Source organism: Panthera pardus, unplaced genomic scaffold (genome assembly GCF_024362965.1).
Source record: "Panthera pardus isolate Hobbes unplaced genomic scaffold, ASM2436296v1 HiC_scaffold_20, whole genome shotgun sequence".
In the NCBI taxonomy this organism is placed as follows: Eukaryota; Metazoa; Chordata; class Mammalia; order Carnivora; family Felidae; genus Panthera; species Panthera pardus.
The window spans coordinates 8,439,404-8,456,318 of NW_026526766.1; the positions used below are offsets into that span (position 1 = coordinate 8,439,404).

Consider the following 16,915-nt stretch of genomic DNA (forward strand, 5'->3'; position numbering starts at 1 on the left):
AAGCAACTGAGCCACCCAGGTGCCCCTGGATATTAAACTATTTTAATTGCTAATTTAATCCTATAAACTTTATAAGAAACAACACTAAGGGGGCTGTCTGCATGGCTCAGTCGGTTGAGTGTCCCAACTCTTGATTTCAGCTTGGGTCCTGATATCACAGTTGGTGGGATCAAGTCTCATGTCAGGCTCCATGCTAAGCCTGGAGCTTTCTTGAAATTCTCTCTCTCTGTCTCTCTCTGCCCCTCTCACCACTTACAAATTCTCTCTCTCTCTCTCTCTCTCTCTCAAACAAAAACAAAAAAGCAACACTAAGGTATTATTTCTATATTCTACAAGAATATAGAATTTTATAGAATTCTGTATCTTAAATTCTATAAGAAACAATACTACAGTGAACATCCTTTTATAGAAATCTTGGTTTGCATTCTGATTATTTCCTTACAATAAATTGCTAGAAGCAGAATTACTGGACCAAAAGGTGTGAAGAAGGATCTTTAAAAAAATTATTCTTATATATTGCCAAATTGCCCTGTAGAAAAAGTTTTACCAATTAACACTTCCACCAGGGGTATATGAGAATGTCTGCTGAGTCTTGCCCATACGGGCTATGTTTTTTTAAATGCCAATTTGATTTGAAAAAAAAAATGGTGGCCAGTTTATTTTTAATCTGTATGTCTTTGATAGCTAGTGCATTTGAACGGTTTTATTTTTAGTCAACAAACACGAAAAAAATGTTTAAAAAAATATCTAGTTAACAAAATTCCCAGCTTTCACTCTCCTTCTAATTCCCCTCCCTCTATGAAGAGGTTTCTGCATTAGGGTGACTTGGATGAGGCCCTCTGGTTGCACTTGTGCAGGGAAATGGGTGGTGAAAGGGTGTGCAGTTGCCATTACAAGAGGTATAAAAGTGAGGGGCACCGGGGTGGCTCCGTCGGTTGAGCGCCCGACTTAGGCTCAGGTCATGATCTCGTGGTTCGTGAGTTTGAGCCCCACGTTGGGCTCAGTGCTGACAGCTCAGCGCCTGGAGCCTGCTTTGGATTCTGTGTCTCCCTCCCCCTCTGTCCCTCCCCCACTCACTGGTGCACACACACACGCTCTCTTTCTCTCTCTCTCTCGAAAATAAATAAAAACATTTTAAAATTTTTTTAAAAAATTAAAAAACGAGAGGGATGACCATGAAAGTGCTGGCTGAGAGGAGGAAAAGCAATGAAAAAAAGTGATTTAGATATATTCTGGGGAAGGGAGCTGAGAAACTGAGGAATAGCAGGCCGAATAAATAAGATCATCAGGTGTAATCAGTGATCGGTCCTCACCTGACTTTCTCATCAATCAGTACTTGGCACCATTGAGTCTTCACTTCTGGAGCCTAAGTCTGGTTTTCCTCCTTCATTATTGGCCCCAACTTGGTCTCCTTGTTGATTCTTCCTTATGACCCAAGTCTTCAGGGTTGGATTGATTCCAAGTTGGCTCTTACCGTCTTCTCCTTTCGGTCTCTATTCCCCTCCGTACCGATCTCATTCCATCTCCTGGCTGTAAATACGGTCTTTATGCCAGAAACTTCTGTAGTGGGAACTCCAGCCCACACCTCTCCCTGGAACCATAGACTTTAAGTGTCCAGCTGGCTAGTGACAAGTCTGTGTGGATGTCTCTTGGGCATCTTAAATTTAACACGTCCAAAGGCAAGCTGCTGACCCTTGTCACCACCCCCCTGCTCACCACTGCAAAACAAAAAGACAACAAGCCAAACAAAACACCCTGCTTCTGATATAGCCTTGCAATAGCCTTCCAACTTGCTTCCTCTTCTTCCTTGATGACACATAATTCAGGTCATAGTCTTCCTCAGCTCAGAACCTCCAGTGGCTTCCCACCTTCTGCACTGTAAAAGCCAAACTTCTCCCTGTGGTTGATAAGACCCTCCAGGATCTAGTGCCACCCTGCTCCCCTTGTGATGTGGTTTCTTACCACTCCTTTCTTATCCTCTGGGTCTTCAGTGACTGCTCCCCTTGCCTCTCCATGGACATACCAGGCTTGCCGCCACCTCACTGGCCTCTGCCAGAAATGCAGATGGCCCCATGGCTTGCTCTCATCTTCTTCAGGTCTTAGCTCACACGCCATCTTCCCAGGAGACCTGCTCTTAATTATAAATTACAATCTCTTCCCTCCTGGAAGCCCGTATCTCACTTCTCACTTCGTTTTCCCCCACTTCACTTATTATCATCTGCTGTATTATATGTTTTTACTTATTTATTTAATGTATTGTCTGCAGGTTCCATAATAGTGGCTATTTGTTTCGCGCTGTTCCGCATCATCTAATCTAGCTAGTAGTTGTTCAGTATTCATTTATTAACTGGAAGATAAATGCATTGGCGTAAGAATTCCTTACATATTAAGGGTATTAAGACTTTGTTGTATTTTCTTCAGAATTTTTAATTTGCCTTGTAACCATCTTTGTGATGGTTTTCACCACAGAAGAAGTTAAAATATTTTTGGGTAGCTAGATCGACCAGTGTATTCTTTGGTAGTTTCTTTCTCTTCCTTTATTTGGAAAAGGGCTTCCCCACCGTAAGATTAGTATTAACTTCTATTTCTTTCATGTTTTCACTTTTTCCATTTAACATGTTTTAATTTTTATGTTTAACTCTAAAATTCATTGTAGTTTAAGTATGTGGTAAGCATAGAATTTTATCCTTTCTAAATAACCAATTATGAGGCTCTCTCAGTAGACAAGCGTACTACATTCTGATGTTAGTAGCAGTCACCTACAAAATTAACAACTTCCTTATTTGATCAAGACTTCTTGCCCCTTATTAATTAAGATTCTAGAAACTACCTCCTGAGAATAATCTCAGTCATAAAGAATCATCATCCCCAGCTGTAAAACTTCTTTATGTGATGTTACTACTGATATTATTTAAAATAATTGGTTCAGGGGCTTAATTTTTTTTTATTTTCATGTTTATTTCTTCTTGAGAGAGAAGAGAGAGCACAAACAGGGGAGGCACAGAGAGATACAGAGACACAGAATCCAAAGCAGGCTCCAGGCTCTGAGTTGTCAGTGCAGAGCCCGACGCAGGGCTCGATGCAGGGCTCGAACTCACGAGCTGTGAGAGCATGACCTGAGCCCAAGTCAGACACTTAACTGACTGAGCCACCCAGGTGCCCCTGTCAACTTCTAACTGTAAAACCTTACCAAGTTAATTTAATCTATCTGAGACACAGTATCGTTATTCATAAATTAAAGGTAGTAATACTCCCTACCTGGGGATGGGGGCCTTTCAGAGATGGGCCCTCTACTTGTACTTTGCTATTTTGATAGCCCTTTCTTCACAGGCCGATGTGAGGGTTCTGCCAGATTCTGAAGGTCTCCCAGTTGTATATTCGGGGACTCAGAAAATAACCACAGGGTGGGTAGGAGCCCACTGGGTCTCTGTGAGATGGACTTGGCCCAAAGGTTGGAGAACATTTACCATGTGCGCGGTGGTGGTCCTTCAGCGTCATTCATTAAGAGGCTGGGCCTCTACGGCAGTCATGGACCAGTGGTCTCTAGACCCATAAGCTGTATCTGGAAATTGGACCTGGAAATTGGGTGAGGGACCTCATCTCTCCATTGTGGCAGCCGACATCATCCTGCTTACCAGCTGGCAGATGTGTTGTTGTCATTGTTGTTACATAATTTGAACACTATCCTAATTAACTCTATATCTGTCTGACATCTCTGGGAACACGATGGTCTGTTCACCACCACCACAGGTCAGGGTACCCTCACTGTCACTGTAGCCTTGCTTCCCAACACTGTAATTATGTCCTTCTTGACTATGACAGGTAATTACCGCTTCCTTGATTCTGACCTCTGAAGTTCCCTCCAAATTGTGCTCACTAGGAACACAGTGTAATGGCAGCAACAGCTTTTTTTATCTGCCGAGGACAGCCACCCTAAGCTTCCCAAAGATGCCATTGCTCTCTTACTTGTTGATCCTCTATTACCTTTGTGAAAGGAGGGTGTCCTGGGTCTTTCCTGAGAATGTAGTCGGGGGAAATGTTCTTGGGTCTTACTTGGTAGATCTTTCTAGCCTTTCTGAGCCTTCTGACTCCTTCCTTAATACTATGCTGCAGAAGTTCTGGAATCACCACTTCATTGACTGCAGGCCATCATGATGACCAAGCTTCAAAGTGACATCCCAGCAGACTGTTAGGTCTGGTATTTTGTTAGAACACTGAATCCTATGAGTGCCCACGTCAATGAAATTGTGTCCTATCCTGACTTGCATTCTACCCTTTCTAGTTCAAGATCCTTAAAATTCACTTCTATACATACTTCCCTGGCTCTTGGCAGGAAATATTAGTCAGCTTGTACATTGTCTTCAGTATGTAAGTTAGACTCTTCCAGAATAGGAATTGACTTACTGCTCAGGCTGTGCTTGAGTTATCAACCTGACAGCCATGAGGGACCATTAGCCTGAAGGCAGCTGGCAATAGTGAAACTGATCTTGAGGAGAACAGAATTATCTTGCAAGGCACAGGCTTCAGGAAATGGGGTTGTGCAGCCTTCAGGAAGCTACTGCTTGGACAAGAAGGATAAGAATTCTGCTTCTGTTCACCTGAAGCATTCAGGGAGAGTTGGGAAGATGTTTTCAGGATTCTGCCCCTTGTTCACTCAACTCTCCCAGTCCCAGGCCTCAGGGTCCTACTCTTTGCCACCCAGGGTGCTAGCTATGATACATAAAACCTATCAAGGTTGCATTCCCAATCTCCTTTACAGCTCTTCTGCTGTTGCTGGTTTACTATCTTGAAGTCAGCTTGGGTTCCCCAAGGAACTCAGTGTTAGGTAGAGTTGATAAGCTACAACTTCATTAAAGAATGTAATCCCAGCAAAACAAGAATGAGAAGTAAGAGAGATTCGGAGAAGGAGGGAGAGCTAATGCAGAAGCACATTACTCATCTGACCACCACATGGTATCAAACACCAAGAGACTGCTTGATCCCTCAGGGCCATCTCCAGAGGCTGAATGAACTACATCTCCAGACCGTGTATACAGAGGATTGGGGAGATTTGTCCACTGCCTGTTATCTCCCCGTTGGTCAACTCTTCACCCCTCAACATTAGCTAGCCTATACCTTTGGGTTGTGAATGTGTGAACACCAGATGGGTCTCACGGCATCCATGCCCCAGAGTCAAGAGGAATACCCTCAGGTGGAAGTGGAAGGATGCACAGTGCCGGCCTGAGGTTACGCACCGTTGGGCTGTCACCTTTGACGGGTCAAATGAGCTCGTACCTTGGCACGACAGGTCAGAATACATGGCTGAGGATTTCAGAGAACAGGTAAGACTGAGAGGATCTGAGGTGGCACTGAAATGGTGGTACACCACTTAAGGAACCAAAAGATACGTCTCAGTTTCCTTTCCAGGGTATTGTGAGCAGGTGGTATGCATCCATCATGGTGGACAAGGGCAGTGCCAGTTGAGTGATAGCAGGATGCCGGTGGTGGATGTCCTGTAGTCGTTTGTACTTATGAAAATCAGAAGTCTGTGCTTGCAAAGGATGAGGGAAGACAAATGCGGGAAATCTTCCACAGGCCCTGAGTGCTCTCTTCTCGCACCTGTCTACTCTGAGTCTACAAAATGCCTTATTGACCATGGCGCTGAGACTGCTAAATGTCTTATTGACCACAGTGCTGCTGAGAAACACATTATTTTTAAGGAAATCCATTCATCTGAATGGACAAACTGCTCACTTCCACTGAGAAGGTATTGGATGGTTTGTTCCCAGGCTAATTCTGCCTCCAAACAGAAATTTCTACTGAAGGTTCTTTTGGCTTAGCAAGAGTTTCGTGCCTTCTGGTCTTTCCCAAAAATATATTTGGCCTTGATAGTCACCGGTACCCAGAAACACCATGTGGACCAAATGAGAACATTTCAAATTGGAATATGATGTAACCGAATTTTTGTGGGAAGCCAAGTATATGGCACCACATACCACAGAGAGGGAACTTTTGAAGGAACACTGCCATGACCAGTGTAATCGTGTTTCAATTCCCATGTGCCCGTGTCCTTGTTCCATTTATGCCTTCACGGTTGCTTCACTGTAATCTCCTTTCAGCCACTGGTATTTCTTCTTGATATCCCCTCTGCTTCTCTGTGTATAGCTACAGTTCTGGCACCCACCTGGCTTTTGTGCACAGAAGAAGCCTCAGTTTCTACATTCATCTTTTATGTAACTTACGTCAAACTCCTAGCTCTTCCACAGTATCCATCCCTTTGGCTACCCACATTGAGACCTTATTTTCTTTCTTTAACCATGTAGTGTCTCTTTCAGTGTTGCAGACACAGTACAAGTGTCCCAAGTGGAAGGAGTTCAAGTGCAATGCCAAGGTCCAAGCCAGGCTCGGGAAACTAACAGGGAGGTTTGGAGTAATGGAATAGATGACCCCAGTGTGGTCGAGGATGAGGCTGAATACACACTCTCCCTATGGGCAAAGTGCCTTTGTGAAGGAATCTGATCTTTAAAATGGTGAATTCCTCTTTCTGTGCATTCACTACAGTTCCAGCAAGCAAGTTATGGGCTTGGAAGAAACTAAAATTTGTGATGGGAATAGGAGCATTTTAGACATTGCGCACTTCGCACTAGAGGGGAAGCCATTTTTAAAGTCATGGAGAGTGTTCGGGACTGCAGCTAGAAGGGCAGGTGCACAAGCCTTGGGAGTGTCTGTTACAAATAGGGCGGTGAATCCTTCATGCTGCATCTCAACAAAAACTCTTCAGTGTTTACAAACGGGCTTTTGTTCAGAGAAGAAGCTTGAACTTCCATATTCATCTTTTTCGTAACCTAGCTCTTCCAGGATTTCTACTGTTGAGCCCATAGACAACAAATGCACATTTAGGAACTCATAGCTCCATACCCACGTCTCCTTTGCAGCTGTTGGAGGAAAACTCTTAGACTTGACCCTCACTGGGTCAGATGCCCAATCCTGGGATCATTGCCAAGACCAGGGCAGTAAGATGCTCTGGTTGACTGGGACTGAACCACATGAGTCGAGGGCAGAGATAAGACACCACCCAAGTCCCAAGGACTGAGTGTGAGAGAGGGATGCCTTCCAGAAGAAAATCTGGTGCTGTTACCAGAAGAAGAGCAACTGTTTGCTGCTTAGAACGAACAAGAGATGTCCACCTAATTGTCTTGATGGACCCACTCTTCCTTCTGATACAGGCTTCCATAGGTCCAATTGTTAGGCAAACCAGTAATGTCTACACTTACACCTGCACACCTAGGGATGCCCCTTGGATTCCTTTATGGAATCACAGGCTTGCCCTGACTTCTTACGAAAGATGCACAGTCTGAAGCTTGGTTTCTTTTAAGGACTGTGCATTTATTTCCCGCTCTTTTTTTTTTTTATAGCAAAAAAAAAAAACAAAAACACCCATATTTTAAAAAATGTAAAGAGTATATACATATATCGCATATCAAATATAAGCCACATTACTTTGCTGGAGTTTAAACCCCAAAGACCAAAGACATCATGGGCCAAGCATCTTTATAGATACCACTTTACACAGTGGTATGTCTGCATTCTACAGATGGGGAAAATTGTCGCAGTTGGTATATATAAGAGATGTATAAGAAACTAAGAAGATATAATTTGTTCCTAGACATGCATCCTTTTCCTGTGAGCCATCCCCACAAGGCCACCCCAGCCACCCTCTCATTCTGCATCCACAGTACCACGAGCCCCATGTGTGTCTTTGGTGACGTTCTTCGATCCCTGTGTTTGTTTTCTAGTTCGTAGGGTTTATACATCTCTCCTCACATTGGCATAACCTTGGTTTGTAGGGTTTATATATCTCTCATCAGGTTGGCATAACCTTGGTTGTCACTGTTGGTAAAGTATATAGTACATTAAGACACAAAAAAGTTGCTTAATTGTCGGGGTGCCTGGGTGGCTCAGTCGGCTGGGTGTCTGACTTCGGCTCAGGTCATGATCTCACGGTCCTTGAGTTTGAGCCCCGCGTCGGGCTCTGTGCTGACAGCTCGGAGCCTGGAGCCTGCTTCAGATTCTGTGTCTCCCTCTCTCTCCGCCCCTCCTCCTTCTCTCTCTAAAAATTAAACATTAAAAATTTTTTTAAAAAGAGTTGCTTAATTGTCAACAGCAGAATAGGGTCTTTCCTTCCTTTCCTTCCTTTTTTCCCTTTCTTTTCTTTCTTGTTTTTTTTTCCAAGGGAAGGAAGCTCCTCAGTGGAGGTGAAGATGTAAAGATATTTTTTAAAGCAAAATGTGTGAGCTGTGCTGTGAGAGCGCATGTTCATATCGTCAAAGAGAGCGCTCACGTCACAGAAGCTCCCCTCTGTGAATGCAAGAGGCCGGTGCTGACTCCTCTAAGAGAACAAAGGCGGTACCACTTTCCTTCCAAGACAGATCCAGGAGGCTGGTGGGGAGAGATGTGTGGACGAGGAGGAAGGACAAAAACCAAGATGAACTGGTGAAGACCCAAGAACAAAGGAGGCCAGAGAGGTAGCTTCCCCCTCATGGCTCTCCAAGCTGAGCTCTGTGTGTAGAACCTGGAGAAGTTCATGTCCGCATAAACGGGTTGCCTCTTTCTCTGTGCTCTGGGTCTGTTTAGGCCTAGCTAATAGGACTGTTATTTTCCTTCTGGGCTCTCTTGGCAGGACTTTCCAGACGTTGCATGTATTATGGTGGAGAGGGAGGGGAAGGGAGTTAGAACTGGGAAGTCAGGAGAAGAAAACACACGTGGTCTCCGCCTTATGGGCTCATAAAGAGGCCATAAGTTAACTTGGAAAATAAAACCCACAGATGATGAAAACAATGGAAATTATCCCCAGCTTCCAAGTCAACAGACTCGTTTCCTGATTCATCCCCCCACATTGTCACTTAGGAGACCCAGAGAGATGCCAGCTCCCATCTGCTTTAATTATTTTGTGATGCATTTCAGAAGAAGATTTAAGATTTCTAAGAATCAGAAAGATGGTCTGGCCGGAAAGTTTTTAAAACCCAGGCGGTGGGCTGTTGGCCCACCGCAGTGCACACCCCAGGAGTGGTACCTCCGTGTACCACAATGATCGTGGCTGTTGGGCTTTCATTGGCACCACACAAGGCAAAGGCATAGACTTGGTCCCTCTGAGGCTGGGTACAAGGGATAGAGAGCAGTTTGCAGCCTCAGGCACTGCCGGGTGGAAAGCTGCCTTTGTCCTTGGGGATTGTCCTTCCCCTACTTGGTGAGGATTGTAGAACCGGTAACTTAGGAGTAGTCAACCCCGGTTGCACATGAGAATCACCTGTTGAGCTTTGGAAACAGGCAGTAGGTTTACACCCTGGATCAAATGAATCGCAGTTGGAGGGATGCAGTCCAGGCGTCAGCTTTTTAAAAGCCTCCCAGGGATTCTAAAGGATGGACTTGAGTCCTTCTGGGCTTTCTGGGAAACTCTGTCCTGCCTCCGTCCCTTTCCTTTCTTTCCCCCTCTCCCTCACTTTCCTTCTCCCCTTCCTTCCCTCTAATGAAAACTTTGTGACAGTGACTTATTTATTTCCCCCTAAAACACCTTCACTCTCCTTCTAAACACTGCAGTGTTTCCAGAATTTTCTAGACTTACAGGAGCCTTGTGTTCAATATACGCATTCGTATTTTGGCTGCATTGTGGGCCAGCCTGGCCGTGCCCCTTGTTGGAAGAAGATTAAGAAACACGTAATGCAACTGAACAATCTTGGGGTAATGATCTTCCATTTGTCCGTTTTCTTCATTGGCACCTGTGCCCACGCATAGGCCTGTTACGGACACCCAGTCTTCTGTTCATTCCCTCAAGATAGATAGATGAAAGCTAGCTACGTAACTGTTAATCCTAATAATATACCAGCCCTGTGCTAAGTACATATACACTGATGAATAAGAAAATACTTTTACTTTTAAATGGGCTAAACTTAAATATCATATTGTAACACAAGATTTAAATTTTTTTTTATTTTTTATTGTTTTAAATGTTTATTTTTGAGAGAAAGAGAGAGATACAGAGCATGAATAGGGGAGGGACAGAGAGAGGGAGACACAGAACCCGAAGTAGGCTCCAAGCTCCAAGCTGTCAGCACAGAGCCCGACCTGGGGCTTGAACTCAGCTCAGAGCCTGACACGGGGCTCGAACTCACGAACTGTGAGATCATGACCTGAGCCGATGGACACTTAACCGGCTGAGCCACCCAGGCGGCCCTTAAAATGTTTTCAATGGGACCATTTGAGCTGAGTCTCAAAGACTGAGTAGGAATGAACAGGGCAAAAGAGGGGAAGGGGATTTCGAGGCAGAGGCGAAACCGAGCAGAGGCTGAGAGCTAAGAAATGGCTCGTGCCCCTCAGGAGCCACCTGCAATTCAGTGGGGTTGCTTTTCACTTGTCGGATGAGAACTGGCTGAGAGAGCATCCCAAGCAGACTCCGCACCATCAGCCCAGAGCCCAGCTCAGGGCTGGAACCCACGAACCATCAGATCATGACTTGAGCTGAGGTCAAGAGTCAGACGCATAACTCACTGAGCCACCCAGGCGCCCCCCCTCCCCCCGCCCTGCCACCGGCCAAATAAAGCTACTCTTAATCGACACCCTAGATCTCTACTCTCAAGAGTTTAGACCACTAGCCAAGCTGACCCATAGCGCCTGCTGGGTCCCAGGTGTGGTCTGAGGCATGGTCCTTCTCTTACGTGAAGGTAAGACAGCCAGGGGTGTGCAGGTAAACGCTTTGCCTCTGGCTCTCAGAAGGAAGGAAGCACAATGTGTCGAGTTTGTCCTTGTCGCCAACCACAGATTTGAGAAGAACTGTGTGCAGTGCACTGAGACAAGCAGGTTCCAGGCTCCCCACCAGGCACGGCCCTCGCTCACTTGGGACTCTCCCGCCGTCGGCCACCCTGGCAAGCGCCATTGGAAAGTTGCAGGCCTGAGGCTACAGCAGAATAGAAAAGAGAAATCTGTTTCCTGAAACAGGGGCTTTAGGGAGCTCAAGTCATGCTCTGGGTTGGATAATGAGGGGGCCAAGGAACTGTGTTTCAGGACTTGGACAGTAGGTGCTAGAGTAGGCAGCCACTTTGGGGCCCGAGGTCAGAGGTGGGAGCCCAGAGCTTCTAAACATCCTCCTAAAAATCCTCAGTAATCTTCCACAAATAATGTCCTTCACCTCAACCACCTCCCCCTTCTGTCTTTTCCCGCCGCAGGTCACGTACAGGTCTTCATGTTCGCTGGAGAAGATTCCTTCCTCTGTTTGTCCCCCTAGACCAGTTTCCCTTCCCATGTTCGCACACGTGCCCCAGGCTGCCTCTGAGGACCTGGGAGGTGGCCTCCCAGGACGTCACAGCTGTAAGGGGCTCGGGGACTCTGCGGAGGGGCAAGATGCACGGCGATTCTCTGTGTTCCCTCTTTCAGGCACCAGCAGTGTTTCTATGGGGTCAACCTGTCCAGTCTCCGGGGGGCTGCGGTGGACGAGTACTTCAGGCAGCCGATAGTGGTAAGTGTGCTTCATTCCAGGCTTTCCCCCCATGTGTTCGTCTATCGATCCGCTCGCTCGCCCGCTCGCTCACGCACCTGGGAGGCCCCGTGTTGCCAGGCTCTGTGAAGCCGGCACAGAAGAGAAAAAAGAGCTCCTTGGAGCCCTGGGTTTTCGAGTGCTCCAGCTCTCATTTCCAATCAATGACGAAAACTCTCAGGGAATGATGCTGTCGGAGGCAAGGAGATTTTCTGACCGCCTTTCAATAAGTCACTTCTAATTCTCCCACTGCCCTGACTCACCCCGTGTACACACACAGCCCTGGTACTTGTTCAATAATTCATATCTTCCCATTGATTCTGGTGGCCTCAGGCATAGAGGAGGAAGCTCTGTAAAATAAATAGCTTAGATCAGGAGCTTTGCTGTCGAACACGTTGGGGTTTCAGTCGTGGCCCCATCCAACTGTGCGACCTTGGACAACAATAAGTTTGCATTAACCCAAACTGGCTTAATTACTGGGCTTCCAAAACCGCAAAGCCTGAAGCAAGGGACCTGTTGCAGGGGTTCAGACAATGTCACCCGAGTCTGATTTTTCCATCCTTGTAATTTGTCTCCATTGCCTCTGATTTCACCCTATTCTCAGTCAGGATCTCCCCTTGTGGTAGCAAGATGGCTTCAGGGACTCCAGCCTCAGACTCTTACAACTCTTTTAAGTCCCACAGGAGGACCTGCCTTTTTCCAGTAACTTGAGCCAGAGCCCCAGGATTAGTTTGGGTAGAGCCTGACCGCCCTCCCTTGGGTCGTGCTCCTGCATCTGAAACTGTATTCAGGGAAAAAGTGATCAATGATTGGCCAAGCTAGGGTCACAGGCCACACCCGGAGCAGAGGTAGACTAAGTTTTTCTGGAACTTCCTGGAATGTGCAGAAGTGGTAAAATCTGGATGATTTTCAGATACACCAAACAGCTGCTCCTTAGCACTCAGGAAAGCATGAAGCACTTAGTGCTTGGCGTGTAGAAAACGTGAAATAATTGTTAGCTACTCTGACTGACAGTCATTCTCATTAAGCTCATGCCTTCTAAATCCTAACTCTTGTTGACTTAACACTTCAAGAGGAAAGCCACTTTACAGGCTTGCTTGGGTTCGGTTTATCCTGACCGAAAGATAATGCCTCTGCTTCCTTTCCCCCAAGGACACGTTTGACGTTAGGATTTTGATGGCTCGGACGGTCAAATACACGGTAAACTTCATGGATGCAGAAGAAGCAGATCTGCACAGGTTTGTAAATATCAGCATCACTCCTGGTCTTTAAAGCCTCTTCTCAGCCTTTCTCAGCCCCAGAACCTCAGTGCAGGGTTTTGCCGCTCACACAGGGGCGAGATCTCGGGTGTGAGTCACACACAGGGATGGTATATCAATACTCGTTCCATTTTATTGCAAAACATGGATAATGCTGCTTCTTTCGTGTGTTGTTTTAAGAGCTGAATGAGAAAAACTAAGTAGTAATGGCTTGAACTTCTGCAACCACTCAGTGTTCTGAGCCCTTCACCTCCAATGACTCATTTCGTCCTCACGACAGTGCTCTACAGATGGAACTACTGTTACCTCCATTTTAATGGTGACAGATGTGAGGCAGAGTGGAACACTGGGTTTCAAAAGATCACAGAATTAGTATGTTAAAAAAAATTTTTTTTTTTCAGCAGCAGGCAAACGTTTATTAATGTATAAGATTAGAAAGAATAGTAGTAGAGAGGGGACATTCAAAAGTGAATGCTCCCAACTTTCTTAATGTTTATTTATTTTTGAGAGAGAGAGAGACCGAGAGAGAGAGCATGTACACAAGTGGGGGAGGGGCAGAGAGAGACAGCGACACAGAATCCGAAGCAGGCTCCAGGCTCCGAGCCATCAGCACAGAGCCCGACGCAGGGCGCGAACTTACAAACCGTGAAATCATGACCTGAGCTGAAGTCAGATGCTCAACCGACTGAGTCACCCAGGTGCCCCATGAGTATATTGGACCTGGGATTTGAACCATTCAGAAGGCTCCAGAGTCTGGGCTGTTTGACCCCTCACTCAGGCCAGTGCCCACATTAATGTCAAGAAGAGTACAGCCTACTTTACATTAGGTGCTGGGCTAAGTGTTTCACAGGCCCTGGCTCCTTTTCAAAGAGGACACTCAGTAAATGTTAGCTTTTCCCTCCTCCCTCCACTTGAAGGGACTCTGTAATGGGAACTCACTCCTCAGATGGTGCTCTGAATCCCCTTTGGGTGATTTTTCACTGGTATTTTGCCTTTTTCTCTCTGGAAGGAGATCTCTATGCACATTTTTTTCTGGGTACGAAATTTAAGACCCAGCCAAGTTGTCATCTTTCCTGGACCCCTGAGGAAGCAAGGGCCAGACTCGAGCAGGTGCAGCTGGCCAACGCAAACCATCATCTGTCTGGAGATCACAACGGACGAAGGGTGCTGTGTCTAATCAGCGCAGGCTAGAACCTGCAGCACTAACAAAAAGAAACCTTGAAACGGAACAGATGGTTTAACTGACTGTGCCCCCCAGGTGCCCCAAGAGACTCTTAACTATAGAGAACACACTGACGGCTGCTGGAGGGGAGGTGCATGGGGGGGATGGGCTAAATGGGGGATGGGCATTAAGGAGGGCCCTTGTGATGAGCCCTGGGTGTTCTGTGTAGGTGATAAATCACTAAATTCTGTTCCTGAAGCCAGACTACACTGTATGTTAACTAGCTTGAATTTAAATAAAATCTTGGAAAGAAAGAAAAAAGAAGCCTCGGTGGCTTATAACACAGGAGTCTCTCTCCCCGACCCTGTTTATCTATCGTGCCCAGCTTTCACTCTGTACAGCATCACCCACCCTGGTGCACTAGCCTCTGTCTGGAACAGTCCTCCTCACTGAGGAAAGAGAACGATCGTGGCAAAGTCTGTACTGGTAATAAGAGCTTCTGCCTGGAAATGACACAGATCACTTCTGTTCACATTTAATTGGCCAAAGTAAATCACGTGGCCGGGCCTGAGCCTGGGTGAGAGGATAATTGCGACACTACCCTATGCCCAGCTCAAGAGAACTGGCATTTGGGAACAACTCCAGTAAGTACCACAGGCCCAGACAAAATGGACTTCTATTGACTTTATCTGCTGTTCCGGGCCCCCTCCTGAGTCCCAGGGAATTTTTTGAAAACTACATCTGTGTTGGCTTCCCAGAGATGTCACCTGTCATTCAGTTTATTTGTGTGTTGATTCAGCAAATGTTTATGGAGATCCTACCCTGTGCCAGATAGAGTGCTGGGGCTTGCACAGGTGCAAAAGGTAATTTTTAAAAGTCTACCCTTGGGGTGCCTGTGTGGCTCAGTCAGTTATGCATCCGACTCTTGATTTCAGCTTGGGTCACGATCCTAGGGTAGTGGGACCGAGCCCCACATCAGGCTCCACACTGAGCACGGAGTCTGTTTAGGATTCTCTCTCTCTCTCTCTCTCTCTAAAAAAGAAAAAACAATAAATACATAAATTAATTAACAAAAATTTTTTAAAAAATTAAAAAAATAGGGGCGCCTGGGTGGCTCAGTTGGTTAAACGTCCAACTTCAGCTCAGGTCATGATATCACAGTTCATGGGTTCAGGCCCCACATCAGGCTCTGTGCTGACAGCTCGGAGCCTGGAGCCTGCTTCGGATTCTGTGTCTCTCCATCTCTCAGCCCCTCCCCTGCTCATGCTCTGTGTCTCTCTGTCTCTCAATAATAAACGTTAAAAAAATTTTTTTTAATTAAATTTAATTTTAAAAAAGTCTACCCTTGAAGAGTTCATAGTCTATTTAGGGGAATGCAAAAAAACAGGAGGAAATAATGGCCATGCAATGTCAAAAAATTCAGTGTGATCAGTACAATGGAAAACTCTAGAAATGCTCTGCCACAGGGTGAAAGAAGTTAGGGCTTTGGGGGGGCACCATAAATGCAAATAAGGTACCACCTCCCTTGAAAATCTTTAGAGCACTCTCTAAAACATGTCTCCCCTTAGCGGTGGACGAATAATACCATCTTGTAGCTGTGTAACACTTTTATAGTTTGCAAAGCCCTCCCGTACACATTTTTCCCCGTTTGAGCACACGAGGACCTTGCAAAGGGAAGTAGGAGAGAGCCTTCGTCGCCCATCAACGGATGAGGCAACTGAGGCTCAGGGAATTTAAGTGACTTGTCAAGTAAGCACCTAGATTTTGTTGCACCTTCCCCACTGTTCTTCCTGTTCCTGCTCATCGTGCATTTGGTATAAACCATGGCCGCCTCGGCGTGATGCTTGCCATAGCCTGGAGGGAAACTCGTGCAGAGTTTTGTCAAGACGCAGAATTCTCCCATGTGTGGCATCACCCAGGCATTAATCACACACTGAGAGAATCTTGCTGCCAAGGCAACTGTGCTTAAGAGGGAAGGAAAATATTCCGTGATTTTCCCCGATCCCACAAATGCGTCTAGTGTGCCTGTCAACAACAACAAAATAATTCCAAATGTTTCTACGCTCTCTCCTTTTTCTTTCCTTGCAGAGTAGAAATCCCCTTTGTGTTTCAGATGACACAGTCTGGCCTCATCCACGGCCTGGCGTTCTGGTTTGACGTGGCCTTTGTTGGATCTGTGTAAGTGTCACCCCTTCCTTGACTACTCTGTCCTACGCCATCCTCTGCGTTGTGTAGTCGTGGCTTGAAAGTGTTTTGAAGTTGATTTCAACAGTAATACTTGTTTCTCTAGGTTCCGAGAAAGGAAGGCACTTTTAGATTTTAGGGCGAAGTCAAAATGAGACAATTTTCCATGGTGTCCTCTCAGCTTTGGCTAACGTAGTGTAAAACCTCTTGAGCCAACTGGATTGAGACTTAAAGGGATGGGAAAGGGTCTGTGCTTCATCAGCCCTCTTGGTCTATTCCAGAATAGAGGGTGGGAAGGACCCCCAGCCCCTGCCTTGGCTTCCAGCATGTTATCCTGGTTAGAGAACCTCCTGTACCTGAGTGATACCTGGAATCCTACCTTCCCTGACTCTGTTCACGCCCTCAGCCTCACAGAAGATGCTAGAGAGTCCTTCCTCAATGATCAGGCAGGCATATACCACTAATGCTAATTGCAACATGAGGTCGTTTCATCGTGTCTTCCTTGCCCTTCCTGAAAAGCTTGGAAAGCTTCAGAGGAAAGAGGAGAAAGACCACCTACAAGTTGACTGTCCGTGTTTGGTCTTCCTCGTAAGGGCTGTGCCATTACCATACCCCCAAACGTCTACTCTCCTCCTGACTCCCCTACTCTCTTGCCAGGCTTTCTCGTGCTCTCTGACTGGTGAACCCAGTAGCTCTGGGTCACATGACCAGGTGAAAGGAAAGCTTTTGCATTACACTCCTCTCTTCTCCTCGTAAAAACATCCAGGCTTATCAAGACATCTGCGGAGAACAGAAGTGCCCGTG

General features: G+C 46.2%; 1 protein-coding gene across 2 annotated transcripts in view; it reads left to right on the forward strand.

Annotated features, from left to right (window-relative positions):
• PUM3 (pumilio RNA binding family member 3) overlaps positions 1 to 16,915 on the forward strand; it is a 335,654-nt gene that overhangs the window by 208,973 nt on the left and 109,766 nt on the right. For both annotated transcript variants that reach the window (XM_053907767.1, XM_053907768.1), the window contains 3 exons: positions 11,407 to 11,488; positions 12,659 to 12,744; positions 16,016 to 16,105. In XM_053907767.1, coding sequence (XP_053763742.1) covers positions 11,407 to 11,488; positions 12,659 to 12,744; positions 16,016 to 16,105 — 258 coding nt within the window. The remainder of the gene's footprint in view (positions 1 to 11,406; positions 11,489 to 12,658; positions 12,745 to 16,015; positions 16,106 to 16,915) is intronic.